Raw genomic sequence first — 20641 nt, 5'->3', positions numbered from 1 at the left:
CGGCATATCTGGGAGCTGGACAGGCCAGAGCTACCACAGTGTACACAGGCAGATGCCACTCTTCCCCCACTGGTTCTAATATATGCAACACAAAAGTAAAGACAGCAGGTTCTCTTTATTTGTAACAGGGAAAAACTGAAGTTCAGTCACTTCAGGCAGGATTAAAAACAAAGTGCAGTTACATCTGGAACACAAGGACAGCTGGGTGCTTCCACAGCGCTGAGCATCTGCTCTGTCTCCGTGGTTGGTCCAGCCATTCCCCCGGGAATTCCCTTTTCAATGGGAAGATCGTCTTCGGGGCAAAAGATGTTCATCACGCTCCAGTCCCAGCAGCACAGACTTGACACTTACATACATGCATCCCCACCTCTCTTGTTCATTCCAACCCTCTTACTGTGTTCCTGTTGGCATCAGTCATTATACCCCTCCCCGAAGATTGAAACCCTCCCCAAGATATGTTTACAGTTAAGAATTTGAACGTGGCACAAATTAACACAGTTATCTGTACACAGGAATCACATAATCCTCACTGTGCTAAAATACTTTTCTCCAATTTCGGGGAAATGATTATACATTAATTTAAGTGTACACAGAGAGCATTCCTTAGACAAAAGTAATGCCTGAGGCTCAACTCTTAAGACAAATTGCTTTGTACTTCACAGCACAATAAAGTCTGTCTTTTGGAAACTGAGAAGAGTCAAATAATACTTAAACTAAAAACAGAAAATAACACATCCTAATCATATAACAGATTGACTGAAACACTGGAATTTGGTCAAAAAATAGATTTTTCAATAAGGCTTTTCATTTCAAACAGACCAGGACAAAAATTCTAAAAGGTATATTTTATACATGTGGCTCTTTTGTCCTCTTAAGAGCTGTTTTCTCATTTAAAGCTTATAAATAATATTTAGAAAAAGAATTATGTATTGGAAGAGGGATTACCTGTCTCAGTCAGTTATTGTTATCAACAAGTGATTTTAATGCTCACATGTCAAGAACTTGGAAGGCAGAAATACACTTTGCAATTAATATATGGCACTTTATTTCCTTAAGTAGAAACCATGTATTTCTCTGACACCCAAATTGTTTTAAAAGTATCCCTTTAGAACTCATGGAACTAGTTAAATATTGACTATTCTTCTATTTCTCTTTCAAATCTTGCCTCATATTTTCATCAAGTTTCTGCTTAGTGTTTGGACAGTATTTGCCCTGACTTGTTGCGTAAGAATTTTCCTCAGCCACCTTAGAAAGGCTGGACATAGCTCATTCCAAATCCTCCAATGTCAAAGCAAATCCACGGATGCCTCAAATGTGAACGGTAGGGAGTGATAGCAGGGAGGTGGTTTTAAGAAATGACCCACACGAAATGCTCAGAGGCTAGAACAGTTACCAGGATGCAAAGTCTGTTCTGTTCCATCTGCCACCTTTTCTTTGGGCCATTTAAACATGGGGCTACTCTGTTTTCTAAGTTCAGGTATAGTTTCTAGAGTTTACAGAGAGCTCAAAAACAAGACCATACCTATTGAAACTGTAGTTTTTTGGATAACATTGAAGTCCTTAACATCAATTTTCTACTACAAAAGGGCACTTTCAGAATTGGATTTTATCTTATGGTCTTCTTTATTCTTTACTTTGCTTTCTATAAATATTTCATTTCTGTGCATGAAATAAACAGGTAGTTACATTCAGCCAACTAAAACAGAAATGCTAGATTTAAATTCAGACTTGAACACTTTGGCCGAAATTGTAACAGAGCTCACACTGGGGATCACCTACGAGCACACAGAGGAGCCCTACGTGTCTCTCCCTATGAGAGTAGGAACACTTAAAAGCCACCACACGTTTGCAGTACGGTGACACGAATTTCTTTGTCACTACAACATAACTTTAATTTCAGGTACTTCATTGGGTAGAACAGAACCAAACTATATACCTCACAGAATCTCTCTGAAAAGAAGCATAAGCCATGGTTTTAAGAGAATCAAGTTTTTTTTTACAAGGTACTGGTATTCTAAAAAAGAAAACTGGATTTCTGAATATAATTTCCTTTGTGTTACTTCTGGCAAACCACCATTCAATAAATTTGGCAATGTAATTTCTTTCCTTCTTTGAAAGTAACTTGTACACTTACTTAACTTTCCATCTTCTTAGGGTACCTTTCTTTTCTCCACACAAGCCCAACTAAGGACGCTGTGCCAGTTTACTCTTACTTCCTTCCTGTTCACTGAGTTTAAAATGGGTATAGGCAAGAATGCCAAATAACGTACATAACATGCCGAGACCCTGATTAACTGACAACGGATCCTTGAACAAAACGTATCCGCCAAATAAGGTGATGCAGAACTTGAAGTGTCCAAACATGTTGTAGCTGAGGTTTCCAGGTAAGGATGAGAAGGGGTAACAAGTTGGATGTTACATTCACACAACCACACACACCGACACTTGCACACACTCGAGGCAAAAGCTTCCCGGGCTGGAAAGAACTACATGAAACACAGACTGAACAGCAGGCCCCCCGCCTCCCCAGCTAAAGAACATCAGGAACTTCAGTGAAGTGGTGGGCCAATCCTAGTGTCCTCAGGGAGGTTTGGCACTGAATCAGTGACAGGAGACGGCCTCAACTGTCCCTGTGGGCCTCTCCAAAGAAGAGAAAAGGGGCTACAGTGTAGCGTGGGAGAGGAATTCAGAACGAGGTACAGAGAAGGTATTTTGCACAGCAGTTTGTGACTACGTTTTGTAGTGCCATTTCTAGTAAACTTCCATTGGCAGATGAGGGGAGATGTGTAAGGTGCCAGAGAGCTGACCCAAGTGCTCCAGTTTAGGAGGCAAACGGGGACGGGGGAGGAATACGAGCACCAGTGGCATGCCAGGTGCCATGCTGGGCATGCATGTCGCACCATTTTATTTAAGCATCACATTTACTTTCACTGCCAGGTGACCCTTCCCATTATACAGCTGTAGGGGCTCACGGATCTGAAGTACTTAGACCACAGACCAGCACGTGGCAACGCTGGGGCCCCAGCACAGAAGGGTCTCTCTCACTCCGAAGTCATGTTCTCGTCTAGTTATACTGCCAGTAACTCGCTGCTGGATGAACGGGTTTCCACATTCATTTAAAAAACAAACTAAGGACACACACACACAAACACTGTTCCTTTAAAAACTATCTTACCTTATACACAATGGAACATTATTCAGCCATAAGAAACATATCACACCATTTGCAACAACATGGATGGGGCTAGAGGGTATTATGCTCAGTGAAATAAGCCAGGCGGAGAAAGACAAGTACCAAATGATTTCTCTCATCTGTGGAGTATAAAAACAAAGCAAAACTGAAGGAACAAAACAGCAGCAGTCTCAGACTCCAAGAAGGGACTAACAGTTACCAAAGGGAAGTGGTTGGGGAGGATGGGTAGGGAGGGAGGGAGGAGGGGATTAAGGGGCATTATGATTGGCACACATAATGTAGGGGGGGGCACGGGGAAGGCAGTACAGCACAGAGAAGACAAGTAATGACTCTGTGGCATCTTACTACACTGACAGGCAGTGACTACAATGGGGTATGAGAGGGGGACTTGATAATATAGATGAATGTGGTAACCACAGTGTTGCTCATGGGAAACCTTCATAAGATTATATAGTAATGATACCTTAATAATAATTTAAAAATTATCTTACTGTATTTTAAATATACTTTTTTCTACATAAATTAGCACTTTAATTTCTGGGACGTTTGATGTGTCCCTGTCTACTCTTCCTGATAACAATACTGGAAATAGCTACCACCCCATGCCCCAGTTTCGTTGTCTGTAAAATGAGAATAGGTACCTCACAGGGTTACCGGGGGGATTACCTAAGTCACTAGATGCACAGCATCTAGAACATAGTAAGCACCTTATATACTAGCTGTAATAATATGATCAATAGTATCAATGCACAATCAACACCTGCCAGGTGCCTGATACATATTCCCTCAGACATGACAACCCAACCTGGTGGAGTATCACCCCCATTTCCTAAGTGATGAGAGTGAGAGCTGAGAGTCCCCACGACCTGCTCAGGCCACAGGAGCAGCAGAGCTGGGCACACACACCTGGTCTGTGTCACCTCCAAGCCCCGGCTTGCAGCCGAGCAGCCTGGAAGTGCCCTCTGGGCAGGACAGCGGGGGCGTGTCACCAGGGTGCCTGTGCTTGCCTGACCGGGTAGAGGTGACTTCCTGAGAGACTGAGAGACGGGGGTCTTCCCAGTGGTGTTAATTATAACGTTAATGAAATACACTTTTTCAGTTGTGAGCTACCTTCAAATGCACAGGCTCTACCACTTCAGCATTTCTTTACTCAGTTTCTTTTTAAGTTGTTAATGGTCTGTTGAATTTATTTATAGTAGAGGGAAGGCAAATTTAAAGAAATCCTCCAGTGAATTAAAAAAATAAGAAAGAGCAGTCCACACTGGACGTTTCCAGCTCCCAACCCTGTTCTCCGCTCTGCTGCACGCGCTGGGCAGGACCGCCGGTGCCCTCTGCTTACCAGGCCCCACGGCCAACACCAGCTTCCCGTGCGCTCGGCCTGGCCAGGGCCTTCGCCGCGGCGGATTCTCACCTGGCTTCCACACCGCCCTCCCGCCTTCTGCCTTGGTCGTGCCTTCTCTGCCTCTTCTGCCCTGCTCCTCCCACCCTTCTGAACTCTAAACACTGAAGGGACCCAGGCCTCAAGCTGGAGGCATCGCTTCTTCCTCGGCTTGTTTGCTCGGTAATCTCAACCAGTCTCACTGCTTCACACCACATGCACACACTCCTGACTCGCTCTGGACCATCCCCAGCTGAGACCCTGACCCTGAATTCTCAGACTTGTTTCACCTTGAGTTTGATCTTCCTCTCCTGAACCCTCCTTCCTGCCGTCCTATCTCAGCTGATGGCAATTCCATTCCACAAGGTGCTCAGGCCAAAGCCTGAATCAGCCTTGCTTCCTCTCTTATTCTCCACATCAAATCTGTCAGCACAAGCTGCTGACTCTACTTGAAAATATACCCAGGGCCCAAACACTTCTCACTACACCCACTGCTGCCATCCTGGCACCTCACCCACTGCATCTCCAGTAGAATACTGCAGTCAACTCCTGGCTGCTGCCCTCCTTCCCACACCTCCTCCAGTCCAGCGCTTCTCAGCCAGGGATTCCGCCAACTCGGCAAGGTCTGGACACATTTCTGGTCGCCAAATTGGGGAATGGGGGTGCTACTGGCATCCAGTGGGTGGCAGTCAGGGATGCTGCTAAATTCTGTACAATGTACACAGTAGGCCTATGCAACAAACAATCGTCTGGCCCAAAAGGTCAACGGCACTGAGGCTGAAAAACCCTGCCTTAGACTATTCTCAACATTGCAGCCCAGAGTGATCCTATTAGAACAGAAGTAAAATCATGTCATTTCTCTGCTCAAAACTCCAATGGCTTCCCATCTCACTCAGACAACAGTCCTCATGTAAACGCTCCACTCGGTCTGGCTCTGCTACCTCTGAGTCCTCCATACCCCACCCTCCGTTCTTCCTGCTCCAGCCACACAGGCTTTTGTGTTGCTCCCTACAGGCTCTCACCTGCTGCTCCGGCCCATCTGCCTGGGATGCTGTTCGGCCCAGTCTGCATGGAGCAACTTCATTCCCTTCAAGTCTTTACTCAAAAGTCCCTTTTGTATAGAGGTCTTCTTGATCACCCTCCCCAAAATTTCAACCCTGCCCAATATTTCATATCCTTTTTCCCTGCTTTCTTTTCTGTTGTTGGCAACTTAACATCATCTAACACTATATGTATTTTATTTTTCTTGCATATATTATCTTCCTCATCAGAACTTAAGCTTGTGAGAGCAAAGAATTTTGTCCATTTGGTTTACTCCTGCACATCCAGTGCCTGACATACAGTAGATACTCAGTATGTAAATATTCATTAAGTCAATGAATGGTTTATAGCACATGTTTAATAAATGTTTGTTGAATAAATAAATGCTCTTAACAGGAGGCCTACTTGGATGCCCTGATTTGGCAGCACAGCACAGACTGCAAGGTTTCAAATCTGGCTGGACACCACACTTCGCAGCTGTATGACCTTAAGAGAGTTACTTAATCTCTTTGCACCTCCATTTACTCCTCTGCAAAATAAAATGATAGAACTGATCTCACAGAGTGGCCGTGAGAATTAAATGCCTAATACACACGAAGTGTTTCAAACCATGCCTGGCATAAAATAAATGTTTATTAAGTGTTAATTTTCTAAAAGATTATTCTTATTATCATAGTTTTTATTGTAAGCAAATATCCTGCTTCTTTACTTTATTGACATCCTCAGTGCTCACTCACTCATATAAATCAATGCACTCTCATACAATGTTAGTAAACTACTACCCTGATTTGGGGAAATCCATTCTTTTCATTTGCTGAAGCGTGGAGGCAGAGTGAAATGAGAGGAGATACAAAATGCAAGCAAAATGTTAAAAAAATGGGCCACTGACTTTGATTCAGACTTTCAAGATAGGACTTCATTTATCAATTTGAAGTAATATTGAGAAAAACAGGCACACACATATCCAAGTACATACAAAAAATACCCAGAAGTCAAATGGTGATGATCTGAAATCATCTTGTTATTTGGGTTAACCATACCTCTTCTCCATTACTACGGATAACTGAAAATGATTGAAAACCCAAGTGTCCACCCCATTATTCACTCAACGAATGTTTAATCCCACTACGTGCAAAAAAATGGTGCTCTGTTAATTTTGAAAAGGGAAAAGGTTGCTTATTACTTAAGAAAATTCAAAAGCATTCAATGATACAGAAAAAGCTAACCCATTACTCCAGTTCATATTTCTTAAATGTCCAAGACTCCAGCGTAGATGGACTAAAAATAACTTAGTCTGTTCAAACCACGCCATGTAATAGTGTGAGACTCAAACAAGGAATGTGACAATTTTGGAAACTGTAAGACCATGCGTTTGTGAGTTACTGGGAAAAGGATACGTGACGGGTGATGTGTTCCCAATGATCCAATAAATTGATAAGTTCACCATGAAAGCTATTACTCCAGATAACAGCACCATAAGCTACAAATAAACCAAAAGAATCATTAATGCAAAGCAGCTGCAATCATACAATCATCAAGTAAAAATAAGTTTCATCAGGCATTTCATTTGTTGCTATAAAATGTTTTCTTTAGTGTACAGCTCCATGATTTTTGACATGTGTATATACCCCGTAACCATCATCCAGCTCAAAAGATTGAACATTAGGCATTTCTAAAAACTCTAATCAACCATTAACTACAAGATCTTTTTAAAAAAGAGAATGAATTTGGGAGACAGCAAGAATTGAAAGGAAAAGGGCAGAATGAATAGTATTCAGAAATATAATTTTGTCCACAAAATGCAATGGAAAATTCTCCAATAATATCCTGGATGTGAATTTCTAGGCTCGTTTTTCTTATCTGTCTGAAGAAAATTTATTTCATAATAATTTATTATAAATGTGATATTCATTATAGAAAAATCAGAAAATAAACTAATAGAATATAAGGACTTCTTATAATCCTAACCACCCATCACTATATTAACACATTAGCATATATCCTTCCAGATCTTTTTCTACTAAATGGCTCATATTTATTTTTATTTAAATTAAAACAATATGTATTTAGTGGATATCTATAAAACCAGGCCATACCTTCTGAGGAACACAATAGGTTCCTGCCCTTAAAGAGCTTAGAAGCCACTGGAGAACATGATGGAAATCACAATAATTCTAGTTTACACTTTCATGGTGCTTATTATGTGCCAAGAAGGGTCCCAAATGTTTTAGATAAGTTAACTTATTTAATTTTCACAAACAAGTGTTAGGCAGTAAAATATTATCTCTTTTTACAGATAAGCACAGAGAGGCAAAGCAATTTGCCTAAGACACACAGCTAATAGGTGGAAGGGCTGGGATTTAAACCCAGGGCAGTCTGGTCCTGGTGTCCCTGCTCTTGAACCCACTCTGGCGCTTGCTCATAACCATACAGAAGAGACAATCAATACAAGATTCAGGTAATAAAAGAAAATGAGGCTTAAGTACAACTTCATTAACAGGTAAGTCAATAGGGTCTATATGAATCTCTAGGCAGGAGATGTCATTTTGGGCTGGGATAGTGAGAAAAGTCTTCAGATTTAAAATGTATGTAAAGATTAAAAAAGAGGAAGTAGGATTCCAAAGCAGGAGGGACAGTATGGGCCAAAGCAGGGAGGCATGAAAGCACAAGGTGTGCAGGGGACAGTGAATAACCCTACTTGGCTGAGAACAGGGGACAAAGTGTGGCTGTACCTCTGTATACACATACCACATTCTGTTCCAACTTAGCCCACACTTTTTTTTTTAAGTTATAAAGCCAGTTTCTATTTACAAAATTAGAAAATTTAGGTAAAATATTAGTTATTATTTGAATTATTAAGAAATTTAAATTCCAAAGACAGTATGTCATATTTGAAGATGCCTTTTGTCCCTGTGGGTTTTATCAGTTTTAAATCCCTGCAGTCATAAGAGGACTAGAGGAGTTGGATTTGTGTCCTGTTTAGGTAAAAACAGTAGTTAATACCTCATTTGTTTTATAACAGTACAGTCCATTAAACTTTTCAACTAAGAGAAGCCTGTTCCTTAAAGACTTTTTAAACTGTTTCTAGAAGTATATTGTTGTTAATTTTATTGAGTTCACAGAATATTACATACCTTGATGATTTGGCACATCATTAAGAAACATGAGCACTTGCTCTACTTTGAGGCAATAATGTACTCTTTGGACATTAAGGAAGGAATGACATTCCCTTATTAGGTGGCCTCAGACTGCTTGCTCTAGTTTCCTTGCCTTTTTTAATGGCCTTTCTGCTACTTTACTCTTTTTCAAATCTGTCAGAGGGACTACTGAATAAAACCTCTCTTCTTCTAGTTTCAGGTGTGTGAGCTGTCATGGTATGAAGACCAGATAACCAAGAAGGCCAGAACTCCTGTAAAATTAAGAGGAAATATTATGAAAGATGCCCCAATGATTTCTACTTTGGAAGAAAGGACATATGCCATTGTACGTCAATTTGAGACAACTATCAATCTCCTCACAGGAGCAAAGCAGAGCAGTTAAGAATATGGACTTTGGAGCCAGCATGCATGGACGCAAACTCTGACTGCGCTTACTGGCTGTGGGATCCTGAGTCAGCTACTTAGCTCTCAGTCTTTGAGTTTCCTCATCAATAAACATAAGGATAATAATTGTATCCACCTAATAAAGTTGTTAGGAGGATTAAATAAGTTAATATTTGCAAAGTGCTTGGAATAGTACTGGAACAGAGTAAGGGCTATGTAAGTCTGATAAATTAACACCAGTAAGACACTCCCATTGGCTGTGTCCAAAGGTTAAAGTTATGAGAAGCAGAAATTCCTTCCCTTTGTGGGGGGATTATACTTTCTAACTTAAAATGTCCCCAAAGCACATATCCCTTTGATCTGGCAATTCCACTCTTGGGACTCTATTTCATAGGAAAAAAGAAGCACCAGTGTTCACGAGAACATATGTATAAGGATTTTCACTGCAACACTGTTCATAGTGGCAACAACAGAGGCTAGAAAGAACGACATGGAGAGATCTTTGTGAGCTATTAAGTGAGAAAAGCAAGACACAGCAAATTATGTATGTTACGATCCCACTTTTTTAAAAGAAATAGATGTTAATTTAGTGTATATAAGCATGTGTGTGTTCTGTGTAACATGGGTCTGTATAGCATAGAGAAAAAGAAAGTTAACTTGATTCACTTCAAGGGGCAGGGATGGGGCAATGGGACATTGACATGTAATGGGTAGGAGGGCTGCGGAAGGGAATCCATGATAAAAACAGCATATACGATATGATGCCATGTATATTAAATCACATACATGCATGCTAGGCCTCAGTTTCTTCATCTAAAAAATAATCCTTGCCTTGCCTCCCTTAAAGGGTGATGAACAACAAATGTGAGAACAGATCTGATAGAATGCTCTGAAAACTAAAACCACATTAACAATGGAGAGATTACTAGTATCTTGTTTCTTAAGCCACCAAAACAATGAGAACTTACCAGAGCAGAAACCGACCAGGGACCAAATATTCCTCCTTCTCCAAACACTGGCTCGAAGAAGGGCATGACCACCAGCAACATGGCTGATGACATCGGGGCCTGGTAGTACAGCAGCTGCATCGAGTTCACCTGCAGTTCATGCTGTTTGGCTCCCACCCACTGAAAATTCGCAGATGAAACAAGTTAGGCAGGAAAAGGAACAGCATCACTTAATAAATGAGATGCACATCTAGCTGCTAAGATGACCATGTAGGGCAGGACTGGGAGCAGAGAGAATGCCTAATTATTCTATAAGATGTTAAAGATCAATAATATATATGAATGTTCGTTAAGCACCTTGGATGAAAGCAGCTTCATAAATTCAATGTCTGAAAATTATTTTCTTCTCAATTTTAAAGGAGAAAAAAAATCCTTTCTTCCCTCCTGATCCTAGTAAATGGGGAAAGGCAATACACAGGGGCCCACAAGCATCAGGGGTCTTCAGAAAATAAGGAAGGAATGGAAATTGAGGTTGTAAGTAGGAATACAGATGCAGTGCCAGACTTCATTTCTTTCAAAAAACAGCCCTTAAACAAGTCAGAAGCAGGCAGTGCAGAAAGAGATTAACAGGAAACTCAAGTGTTACCTGGTGGTTGCCAATGTGTGTGACCAAAAAAGTATGTGAGATCTTTTCATTCACTTTGGAAAAACCCAATCAATAGTAGAAGGCATTTTCCTCTTCATGGAAGATTTCTCTGTGGGTAATCCCCCACCAATACACCTTAAGAAATTAGATCATCACAAACCCTAAAAGACTTTTGCCATCAAATCCCACCAGTCCTCAAAACGGTTCACAAATACCACTGAAAGGGAGGCTTTAAAGACAGCCTGATAGGAGTGTTTGAATAAGATCTGGCAAGAGCTGCCAGGCTTTTGAACAACTGCTCCTAAATAATTCTTCTTCCTGTGGGTCTGGGTATCCTGTTACATAAACTCTAAGTCTATAGAGATTCACCAAGAAAAAAAATAGAAGCGTAGGAAATCCAAAACATATTCCTGTCCTGCCAGTCTTAACTAAGAGCCTTTTGTGAATATGAAGGACAAAGAATTGATTCTTCTGCTGACCACTGGTGGGGCACCGTATGAGCAAAAATGAATGCAGAGAGTGTACGCCTGCTCCTGTTCCTTAGCAGCCTCACTAGGCAGCCGTGCGTTGCCGACACAGGACCGCCTGGAATGGTGGCAGCTCTCAGGGTCCTCACCGTCCCTTACTGCAGAGCATCCTGGCCTCTGCTGCCACCTTCTAAGGAAATGGCTCTCCCAAAAGACACCGTCACCTCCATGGACACATCCAAAGGACTCCCCTCAGCCCTCTAGCTGCCAGGGCTCTGCAGAACCTGCACATTTATCAGAAGAACAAGACTTCTGGTTTGCCCAGTTTCCTCACTCCTTCCTTCGCTTACTCTTTTTAATGTATGTCTGGCCTTCCTCTTTTATCTACCTGCCTGCCTGACCTTTTTCACTATCCGTGGACATCCACAGCTCTGATCTCCTTCCCTGAGCATCCTTCAACTCACATCTTCAACATCTTACCGGCCATCTTCACTTCGATAATCTGCAGGGAGCCACTCATAACTTCCTTCCCCACATTAGCTACTCCTGTATCAATCTGACGATCGATAGAATCTCCTCCCAGGATCAGCTGCCTTACTTTTCTCACTCTCACATTTAGTCAGGTCCTATTCTTTCTCCAAAAGGTTCCAGGAGTCTTTTTTTCCTTTCCATGTTGATGACTACTGACTGTTCAGGGCCTTCCCGTCTTCCTCTTGAACCACAGAGCTTCCGGACTGCTCTGCCCCTCACCCATTTACTCTCCACTGCTACCAGACTTAACTTTATAAAACATAGGGATGGATTGAGTCGTGCCCCTACCCAACTCCCTTAATGGTGCCTGCAGGACAAAGAGCACACCACTGGGCATGACATTCAAGGCTGCCATCTGGTCTCACCCACCCCTGAGCCTGGTCCTGCCAAAATATAGCTCAAGTCTGGTCTCGCCAAACAAATCAAGTGCTCCAAAAATGCTCCGTACTTTTACACATCTTTCAAAGAAAGACTTCTACGCTATTTCTTTGCTAAGGAAATCCCTGTGGGTCCCTCGATTTCAGCTGTGTACTTTTCCATAGCCTTACCTCACTATCCCTCTGAAGAACTGCCATTTCCTCTACCCTGAGCTGCACTGCTTGTGATAAGCTGTCTACCTGGGTTTCCACAATGCTGGACTGTGGCTACTTTTCATCTTTGTACCCTCAAGGCTAAGGATCAAGTACAAGAAATGTCTGCTGAATGATGAGTTAGCTGTCTTTCTGGAACTGAAGCTAATAGCTGATCATTCATCTTTTAACTCCTTTTAATGCCCCAGTACTATAAGAAGGAATAGCTTAGAAATTACACCTGGGCATAATGGGAAAATACAACTTTTTTTAAGATGAATTTTTGGGGAATATACCTAGTCTGCAGCAGTACCTTTACCATTTACTGAAACTGAAAACTTCTCCCATTAGTCTATAGTCGTTTGTTGGCCAATCTCATCTCACATATCTACCTTCAGCAGAATCCTCAGAGTTGATCAACAGCAATTTTGAGACTTATGGACAGTGAGTACTCTGAACGAAATTATGTATAAAGAATACAAGAAATTTTAATGCTCAACAAATAAAATCTCTTGCTATTTCAAATAAACATTTAAATGTATTCAACCCCAGAATGGTTATGTAACAATGTTTCTGAAATAATTGGTACTAGGAAGTTTAAGATGCTAAGACTTTATTATTCAACGCCTGAGATTCATAACAAGAATATCTGAGTTTATAACCAGTGAATATTTGTGAAAAAAGTACAATTGGTTACACACTTTGGCTCTGATTCCCCATGCAGGCACACCCAGAATTTCCAGTCCAAGGTTTTCAGTAAAGAGAAAATACTGTTTCACTGTATCCTACTCTAAGTTATCTTCCCCCAACTAAATAAGAAGCAAAAATCCTATTTGTTGTGATTTTATGGTAATGAAGAAATGAATCCATGAACAAATTTTTAATGCATGTCTGCGATAGGCAAAGCACTTGTGCTAGTACAAGAAGTGAAATACCCACAGCTATACAGTATCAATATAGACAAATTATTAGGAGCCAATATATAAGTAGTAATAGCAACCTATTTTTTGAGGGAAAGATTTATAGAACTGCAATTTTCCTTCCCTGCTCAAATTTTTGGCAGTGTACTCAATCCTTCAAAGTAATGTTATAATTCAAGAGTAAATGATAAATATAACCAGTAAACTCGGTCCTCAAGTACAAAGTCTTACTAGTCATTTTGTAAAGATTTCCCAGAAAATTTACACATTATCACCCTAAACCCAGACTGTTAAGCATGGGTATTATACACTTACAAACAGGTAGGTAGGTACTTGGTGAACATCACACACCCAAGTCTGTCTCCTTTCTTCTCTTCACCTTGAGTCAGACAATTTAAGCAATTATGCTTTCTTCCCAAGTCTATTGTCTCTATACTGTATTTTCTAAACCTTGGGATACAGCTTCAAAAGAAATGAAATCTGCTAAAAAGGCACATGAAGAAAAAAAAGTTACCAACCACTTGATACAGAGATGTAACTACAACACCAAGAGCAGCAAACAGCAATCCAAGGAAATTAAACTTCACATCATAATAAGAATTTAGGATTACACCTAAAGTTATAGGAATCTGTAAAGAAAAAGAGGTAAAGTTATTCAGATTAAATTCATGAGCCATAAGTTGAGCATCCTTTCAGTGTCTTACAAGGATAATCGTAAAAACATCTAGAAACAATGAACCTCTATAAATGTTTTTTTTCCATTTGAGAAAACAACTGTTAGTCCTATTTCCTCAAAATGAAATATGAAAATTCTGTATTTATGTTCATATTTAATTCTATTTAAAATTCTGGGTAGAATAATGGATGCATTGCACTTTGCAAGAAACGAATACCACATGCATGCACATAGGAGTAAACGGACCCCCAAGTGTCTAAACAACGTACAAACTTAAAAGTATAACGAAAGCATTAAGATTTTAAGTACTGTTATTAAGTGCTAAAATTATTTTAGTCTATCTCCTTAAGACTAAGAAACTTTTGCAGTACGCAGGCATGCTGAGAATGGTATTATACGCTAACCCTTTAACGTTTATCAAACATGGTTTGATTCCCTCGGGAAGGAGGGTCATTTTTCAGTTTGAGCGTTCGCAGATATTCCGATATAGTGAATTACATCACCTAATACAGCTTTCTTTTCTTACCGATTACAGCATTTAAGGAGTTCCAATCAAACAGTAGTTATTAAAACTCACACAAGGGCACTCTTCTGGGTTATAGAGCCCAGATGGTTTTTTTCCCCCCACTTCTCCCAAATAAAACTTAACTTCATATGCTCACAGATATCTCAGGGATTTCAAGAAGATGGGAAAGACAGAGGCGCGAGGTTAAACATTCAAATTTCCCGGGCAGAGAGGCGGTCCAGGGGGTTGGGTTGTTAAGAGGTGTGCCTGGCGAAGCTGAAGCTACTCACCAGCGTGAGCTGTATTTTGAGAGAGAAGGTTTTCTTGTAGCAGAGGGTCTGGATAACTATGATCACCGGCGTTGTCATAGCCTTGGCCAGCTGATAGGTGCCTATGGTGTTGTTTTGCAGAGAGAGGTTGGTGAAGACCACGAAGCCGCAGAAGCTGAGGGCCAGGAGGAGGAGCTTGGAGAGCGGCAGACTTTTGGGGGCAAAGATGTCCAGCTTCTGGCAGAGATACAAGCCCAGCCAGGTGACCACGAAATGCACGAGCGTCAGGCTCATGTTGGGGAAGCCGTGGTGCACATAGATCCATTTGTTGAGGAACACGATGCAGGAGGACACCAGTAGGTTGAGCAGGAGACCCGCGGCGATGCGCCCGTTGCCCCGCAGTCGGTCCGCCAGCGATGCCATGACCCCCAGGAAGCCGGGGCCCTTCCGCCTCCGAGAGGGACGCCCCGTCTGTCTCCGGCTGCCCTTGCCCTCCTCCGCCGCCGCCGCGTCCTCGCAGCCGCCGGCTTGACGGTCCGGCCGGGAACGGGCATGCACCTCCCAATCCGGCGAGCAGCAGCCTCAGGAGCACACACGTGCTCCGCCACCACCCATTCTGACGCTAACGACGCGGCAGCACGTCCCGCGCTCCCCGCCCCGCCCCCGACCACGTGGCCCGGGCGCCCGCGTTTCCGCCCTGCCCCTCTCCCCGCCCTAGCTACGCAGGCGCGTTGGGGGCCGGGTGCGGGAAGCTTTGAGGTTCTCCTCCAGGCCCTGTGGTTGCCCAGCCCGGCACTAGCTGGGTCCCCTCCCGGGGTGCGCGACGCTTCCTGTGTGTCAGATGCCTCACTTGCTGGACAGCTGCTCTCAAAGCTGGTGGAGGGCAGACACTTGTTGGCGAATTTTATGTATGACACAGGTGCTGAACAAATTTAGTCATTGGCAGGAGAGGGGAAAGCACTGCTTCTTGAAAGCACATTTTTAAACATTTAATTTAAAAAATCCAAACATACAGAAGAGTAGACAGTATAGTAATTCTCGTATACTCATAATGGCTCGTAAACTGTTCACATTTTTTGAGTCAAATGTTTGGCCTTTTCATTGTTCTAGAAAAGAACATATACTAATGAACATGTTGTAATATACTTGTTTAGAGTTGTATATAGTGTTCTACCGTATTTTAAAATTTCATCTGTTGGTATATCACTTATTCTAACCATCATTCATTTGGGTTTTCTTTGTTCCTGGATTGTCTAGACAGTAATTTGTCAATTACACTGGCCTTTTCAAAGATCACTTCTACTGTTTTTTTTTTGTCATTACTTTTTTCATTTGACTTCTCTCCCCTAATTTCTTGAATAGAATGTTCAATTCGTTTATTTGAAAATGAAAGGATTTATGGCTATGAGTTTCCCCCTTGAGAATAGCTTTGCCCACAGTCCTCAGGTCAATGTAATATTCTGTCTGTAATTCCTAAGCAATCTGATTGATAGTTTTAATTTCCTCTTCGATAGAATTTTTCAAATACCGAGCACCTGCTTTGCACCAGGCATTATCTTTGGCACTTGGGAGGTGAGAATAAAACCAGCTCAGACCCTCTTTCACAGAACTTAGTGAGAGGAGATTGGTACTAAACAATGAGAAATCATGATAGATGAATATTCTGAAGTAACAAAATATGGTCCTTTAAAGGTGTAAAAGAACTTGATCTAAACTTGGGGAGGAAGAGGTGGTCAAGGGCTTCCCTAAGGAATTGATGCTTAAACTAATACTTGAGAATGAGTAGAATTTGGCGATGTCTGAAGTCTAGTTTTCCTAACTTGGCTTTCCAGGTAAGCTTTTCTTCCTATCATACCACCAAACTACCAATTCTTATTGTACATGTGCTTTTTCCACTGTATATTTATATTGCCATTCTTCCAGTTTGGATTACAGAACCCTACCTGGTCAATAATTTAGGATGTCTACCCTCACCTGCTCCCAGATTAAGAGCCTAGGCACAGGTGCCCCAATCCTTACTCATCCTGAAGTGTGTTTATTATTCTTATTCTCATTTAAAGATGTTGAAAATACAGGCTCATGGCTGTTATCTTGCAGTTAGCATGAGATGATGACAATAAGATTCAAAGCCAAATTGCTCTAACTCCCCAGACCATTTCAATGAAACCTCCAAAAGGAGGTTTTCCTTATGGAAAACTTCAAACTTGGGCTAAGTTAAAATAGTATCGTGAACCTTCCTTTAGCCACCACATGGTTTCACCAACTGCCATTCTTGTTTCTTATACACCTACGCCCGTACAACTTTTGACAAACAGATGCACCTTCGTAACCTATAGCCATCAAGATACAGAACACTTCCACAAAATTTCCTAGAAAAATCCCCACCCAACCCCTAAGAGGAAACCACTCTTCACAATTTTTCACACCATAGTTTGGACTATTTTAGAACTTCATATAAATGTATCATACAATACATACTCTTTTTGTCTATGTTCTCTTAGGTAGATCTGTTCTTTCCTGTCTATACTGCTGACTATATTGTTTTGTATAAACATACCACTATTTCTTTAGTCATTCTCCTGTTGATGGGCATTTGGGTCATTTCCAGTTTTTGGCTATTTCAAACAATGCTGCCATGAATACTTTTGTACGTGTTTCTGTGGAATTCATTTTTATTTCTCTTGGGTAAATATACAGGAGTGAAATTTCTGGGTTATAGGATAGGTGATTGCTTATGAGAATGTCAATACTTTTCCCAAAGACTGTACTATTTTATATTCTCTCCCAGCAATGTATCAGTCAGTTGCTCCACATCCTTTCAAGCACTTGTCAGTCTCTTTGATTTTAGCCATTCTGATGGATGTGTACTGGTACCTCGTTTTAATTTGCATGCCTCACTGATTTGAGTACTTTTCATTATGTATATTATGAAATACATACATAATGATTATGTATATTGTCTGGTTATATATGTATCTTCCGTTTGAATTATCTTGTCTTTTTTTTTTGTCTTCTTTATTACTGAGTTTTAAGTGTTCTTTAAAATTTCTGGGTATGAGGGGTTTTTGTTTTGCAAATATTTCTCCCCATAGGAGGTTGACTTTTTATTAATGGTCCTTTGATGAGCGTAAGTTTTATATTTTGATGAAGTCTAAGTAATTATTTTATGGTTATTGATTTGTCTTTTGTATAGGAAATCTCTGCCTACCTTCAGGTCATTAAGATATTCTCTAGTTTTCTTAAAAGCTTTACAGGTTTTAGCTTTGGTATGGCTTACAATCCATCTCTGATAAATTTTCTGTATGATATAAAGTGGAGGTCAAGGCTCACTTATTTTCCATACAGTTGTTACATCTCAATTAACTCCACCTAAATCTTTTGACAATTTTTAAATCTATAGAAAAGTTGAAAGCCTAGTATGACACTCCTGTGACCTTTACATATTCACTAGTTAACATTTTGCCACATTTATGTACTTATTTTAAAGCTAAACCATCTCAAAGTATAGACTTCATGACCTTTCATCTCTAAGTATTTCAGTATGTATCCCCTAAGAGTAAGGACACCCTCCTACCTAGCCATACTACCATTATCACACCAAAGGAAAATTAATGTTAGTTCAATTGTAAGAAAATTGGTATTAATTTTATATAAAATCATAACTACTGTACAATCTCTATCTTGCTGGAATTTTGACAGGAATTGTTAAACCTGTATCAATTTGGGGAGGACACATTTACTATGATGAGTCTCCCCATTAATGGGCATGGTGTGTCTCTCCCCTTACTTTGTTCTTTTGTGGCTTCTTTCATTATTTTATAGTTTTCAGTCCATGAATCCTGTACATGTTTTGTTAGATTTAGACTTTCATGTCCATTCATACTGCTCTATGTAATTTTTTAAATGGTTGCACAGTAAGGGTTATAAGAATTAAAGAAGTTTTGGTAAGTATTTCATCTTTGGATCACTTTGGGTAGCTAGCGTAAGTAAACTTAAGGCAGAGCCCACTGCATTGCCTCTATACCCTCCCTGATGCCAGCACACTGTTAAGATCAGCTACTGCTGATTCTCTGGAGAAGGATCAGTACCATCTCTGATTTAAGCCAGAATGCCCTAAACTTAGCTAATCAGAATCACCTATGGCATGTTATACTTAAAAATACAAAGTACATGGCCCCCATCTCAGGCCTCCTGAGCCAGACATATCGACTGGTGGCATCTGTAAATATATATTTAAACAAATTCCTGAGGCAATTCAGACAACAGGCCAGCTTTGGGGGTTACCTGCCAGGTTTTCTATTAGAATCACATTCTCTTGGTTATTTTTCATGTCTGAGTCCTACACTCTAGTCAGCTTGGCACATCTGCTGATTCATAAACACGCATTACCATTTCTGGGCCTCGCTCACCTTGATTTCCTAATCTGCATTGCCTCACTCTTCCTGTGCATTATCTTTGCCTTTGCGAATTCAGTGCATTACTCAAACCCCAGCCCAAATGCTACTTCCTCAGAAACCTTTTCACTGGAATTAGTTTCTTCCTGCTCAGAATACATGTATTTTTAAAAGGCATTTAAAATACATAGTTGTTGTTATTTCCCCTACTAGAAGGGTTGGGTTAGATCTTACTCATTTTTTATTTCCCAATTTATTCAGTGCTTTTACTGTATGCTAAGTATTTATGTGCTCCAACTTATTTTAGTAGCATGTTTGCTGAATGAGATAACTAGAAATGTCTTCAAAATTAAGAAACCAATAGCATAATAGTATTTTAGGAAACATTCTTGTTATACTTATCTTCTTAATGCAATATTTAAAAAACATTATATTTTATGATAAATTACATACCTGGCTTAAAAACGATCTATTTTCCATTCTCTTTATAATTTTAAGATATCAAAATACGTAATAATCACAGGAAAGAAGTAGAAGTAGGAAATTTAATTTCTTACTACAGAATAGTCAATCCTAGAATTTATAAGAACACAAAATTTAATTTTTATGTAATTTTATTAATAAACAGCTGAAATAATACATTCAAGTTTTAGTGCCACTGTAATATTCTGAAAAATACAAAATTCAAATGTTGAAATTTTACACTTTTCCCCATGATAGTGCAAAAGAAAAAAACCCAGTTATAAATATGTATATTTTACAAAAAACACTGTCTTTCATGGAAATTAGTGAAATTACAAAGAGTGGATGAATTATGATTGAATTTCATATCCTAATGGATCAAGTCCCTGGTCGAGGAGCATTAGAGAGGATTCTCTTAACTTCTGTAGCAATTTCCTTAGTTCTTCCTTAGAAAATACCTGATTTTTTTAAAAAGAGAAAAAAGTTAACAATGAGAAGAAGAATATGAACTTAGTCACATAGTCAACCTGAGTAGTTTAATACAGGAAGAAATTCCGTTGGCATTTATGTAGCCAAAGGCCAGGATATTGGCATGGTCCAGGAACTTCAACACTGTTTCTCTGAGCCAGTCCATATACTTCTAACTGCTTAGGAATATATGCATATTTGGAAATAAAAGAACAAACACTAGAACTGGACTGATACTTTTAAGAAAATCTAAAAATACCTGAAAAATGGAAACACATCTCACAAAATTAAATATTACTACAGAGTTTATCAAATCACTAAAATTTAAAATTGCAAATACACTAGAACTTACCAAATACAGTTTGTGGCGTTCAGAGGATACCATATCTGCTAACTGCAGGCATTCTTGATACTGACCGGTATTATGCAATATGGTGTGAAGCAGAAAACACAACATTGGCAGACAAAGCTTTCTCAGCAAAACCATCTGATGTGTTCTTTCACGGTCTTCCTCAGCATCATCCTATAGAAAGTCATTTTAACAACTTTAAGCTAAATACTGTTATAAAAAAGTCAAATGCTGAATCAAAATCAAAAGGCAACAGGTAGGAGCTAAAGCAGTTCTTTAAAGCT

General features: G+C 40.3%; 2 protein-coding genes across 4 annotated transcripts in view; both read right to left on the bottom strand.

The window, feature by feature from the left end:
* Positions 1 to 96: 96 nt before the first annotated feature.
* On the bottom strand, positions 97 to 15290 carry SLC35E3 (solute carrier family 35 member E3). Of its 2 annotated transcripts, none has more exons than XM_036899411.2 (5): positions 14706 to 15289; positions 13753 to 13863; positions 10123 to 10281; positions 7010 to 7092; positions 97 to 2371 (listed from the first exon to the last, which is right to left on the bottom strand). In XM_036899411.2, exons 1-5 carry the CDS (start codon positions 15105 to 15107, stop codon positions 2185 to 2187), a joined length of 942 nt encoding a protein of 313 aa, XP_036755306.2. In that variant the 5' UTR covers positions 15108 to 15289; the 3' UTR covers positions 97 to 2184. The 2 variants fall into 2 exon arrangements, with proteins under 2 accessions (XP_036755306.2, XP_057342838.1); XM_057486855.1 differs by lacking the exon at positions 97 to 2371 and adding an exon at positions 2378 to 6526 and having other exon boundaries at positions 14706 to 15290.
* A 4524-nt stretch (positions 15291 to 19814) lies between these two features.
* Positions 19815 to 20641, bottom strand: part of NUP107 (nucleoporin 107) — a 47277-nt gene continuing 46450 nt past the window's right edge. For both annotated transcript variants that reach the window (XM_036899414.2, XM_036899415.2), the window contains 2 exons: positions 20361 to 20531; positions 19815 to 19998 (listed from right to left, as the gene is read on the bottom strand). In XM_036899414.2, coding sequence (XP_036755309.1) covers positions 19891 to 19998; positions 20361 to 20531 — 279 coding nt within the window. In that variant the 3' untranslated portion in view covers positions 19815 to 19890. The remainder of the gene's footprint in view (positions 19999 to 20360; positions 20532 to 20641) is intronic.

This window comes from Manis pentadactyla, chromosome 10 (assembly GCF_030020395.1).
Source record: "Manis pentadactyla isolate mManPen7 chromosome 10, mManPen7.hap1, whole genome shotgun sequence".
Lineage (NCBI taxonomy): Eukaryota > Metazoa > Chordata > Mammalia > Pholidota > Manidae > Manis > Manis pentadactyla.
The sequence above is the reverse complement of the archived record's forward strand: the minus strand, read 5'-3'. Positions and strand labels throughout refer to the sequence as shown.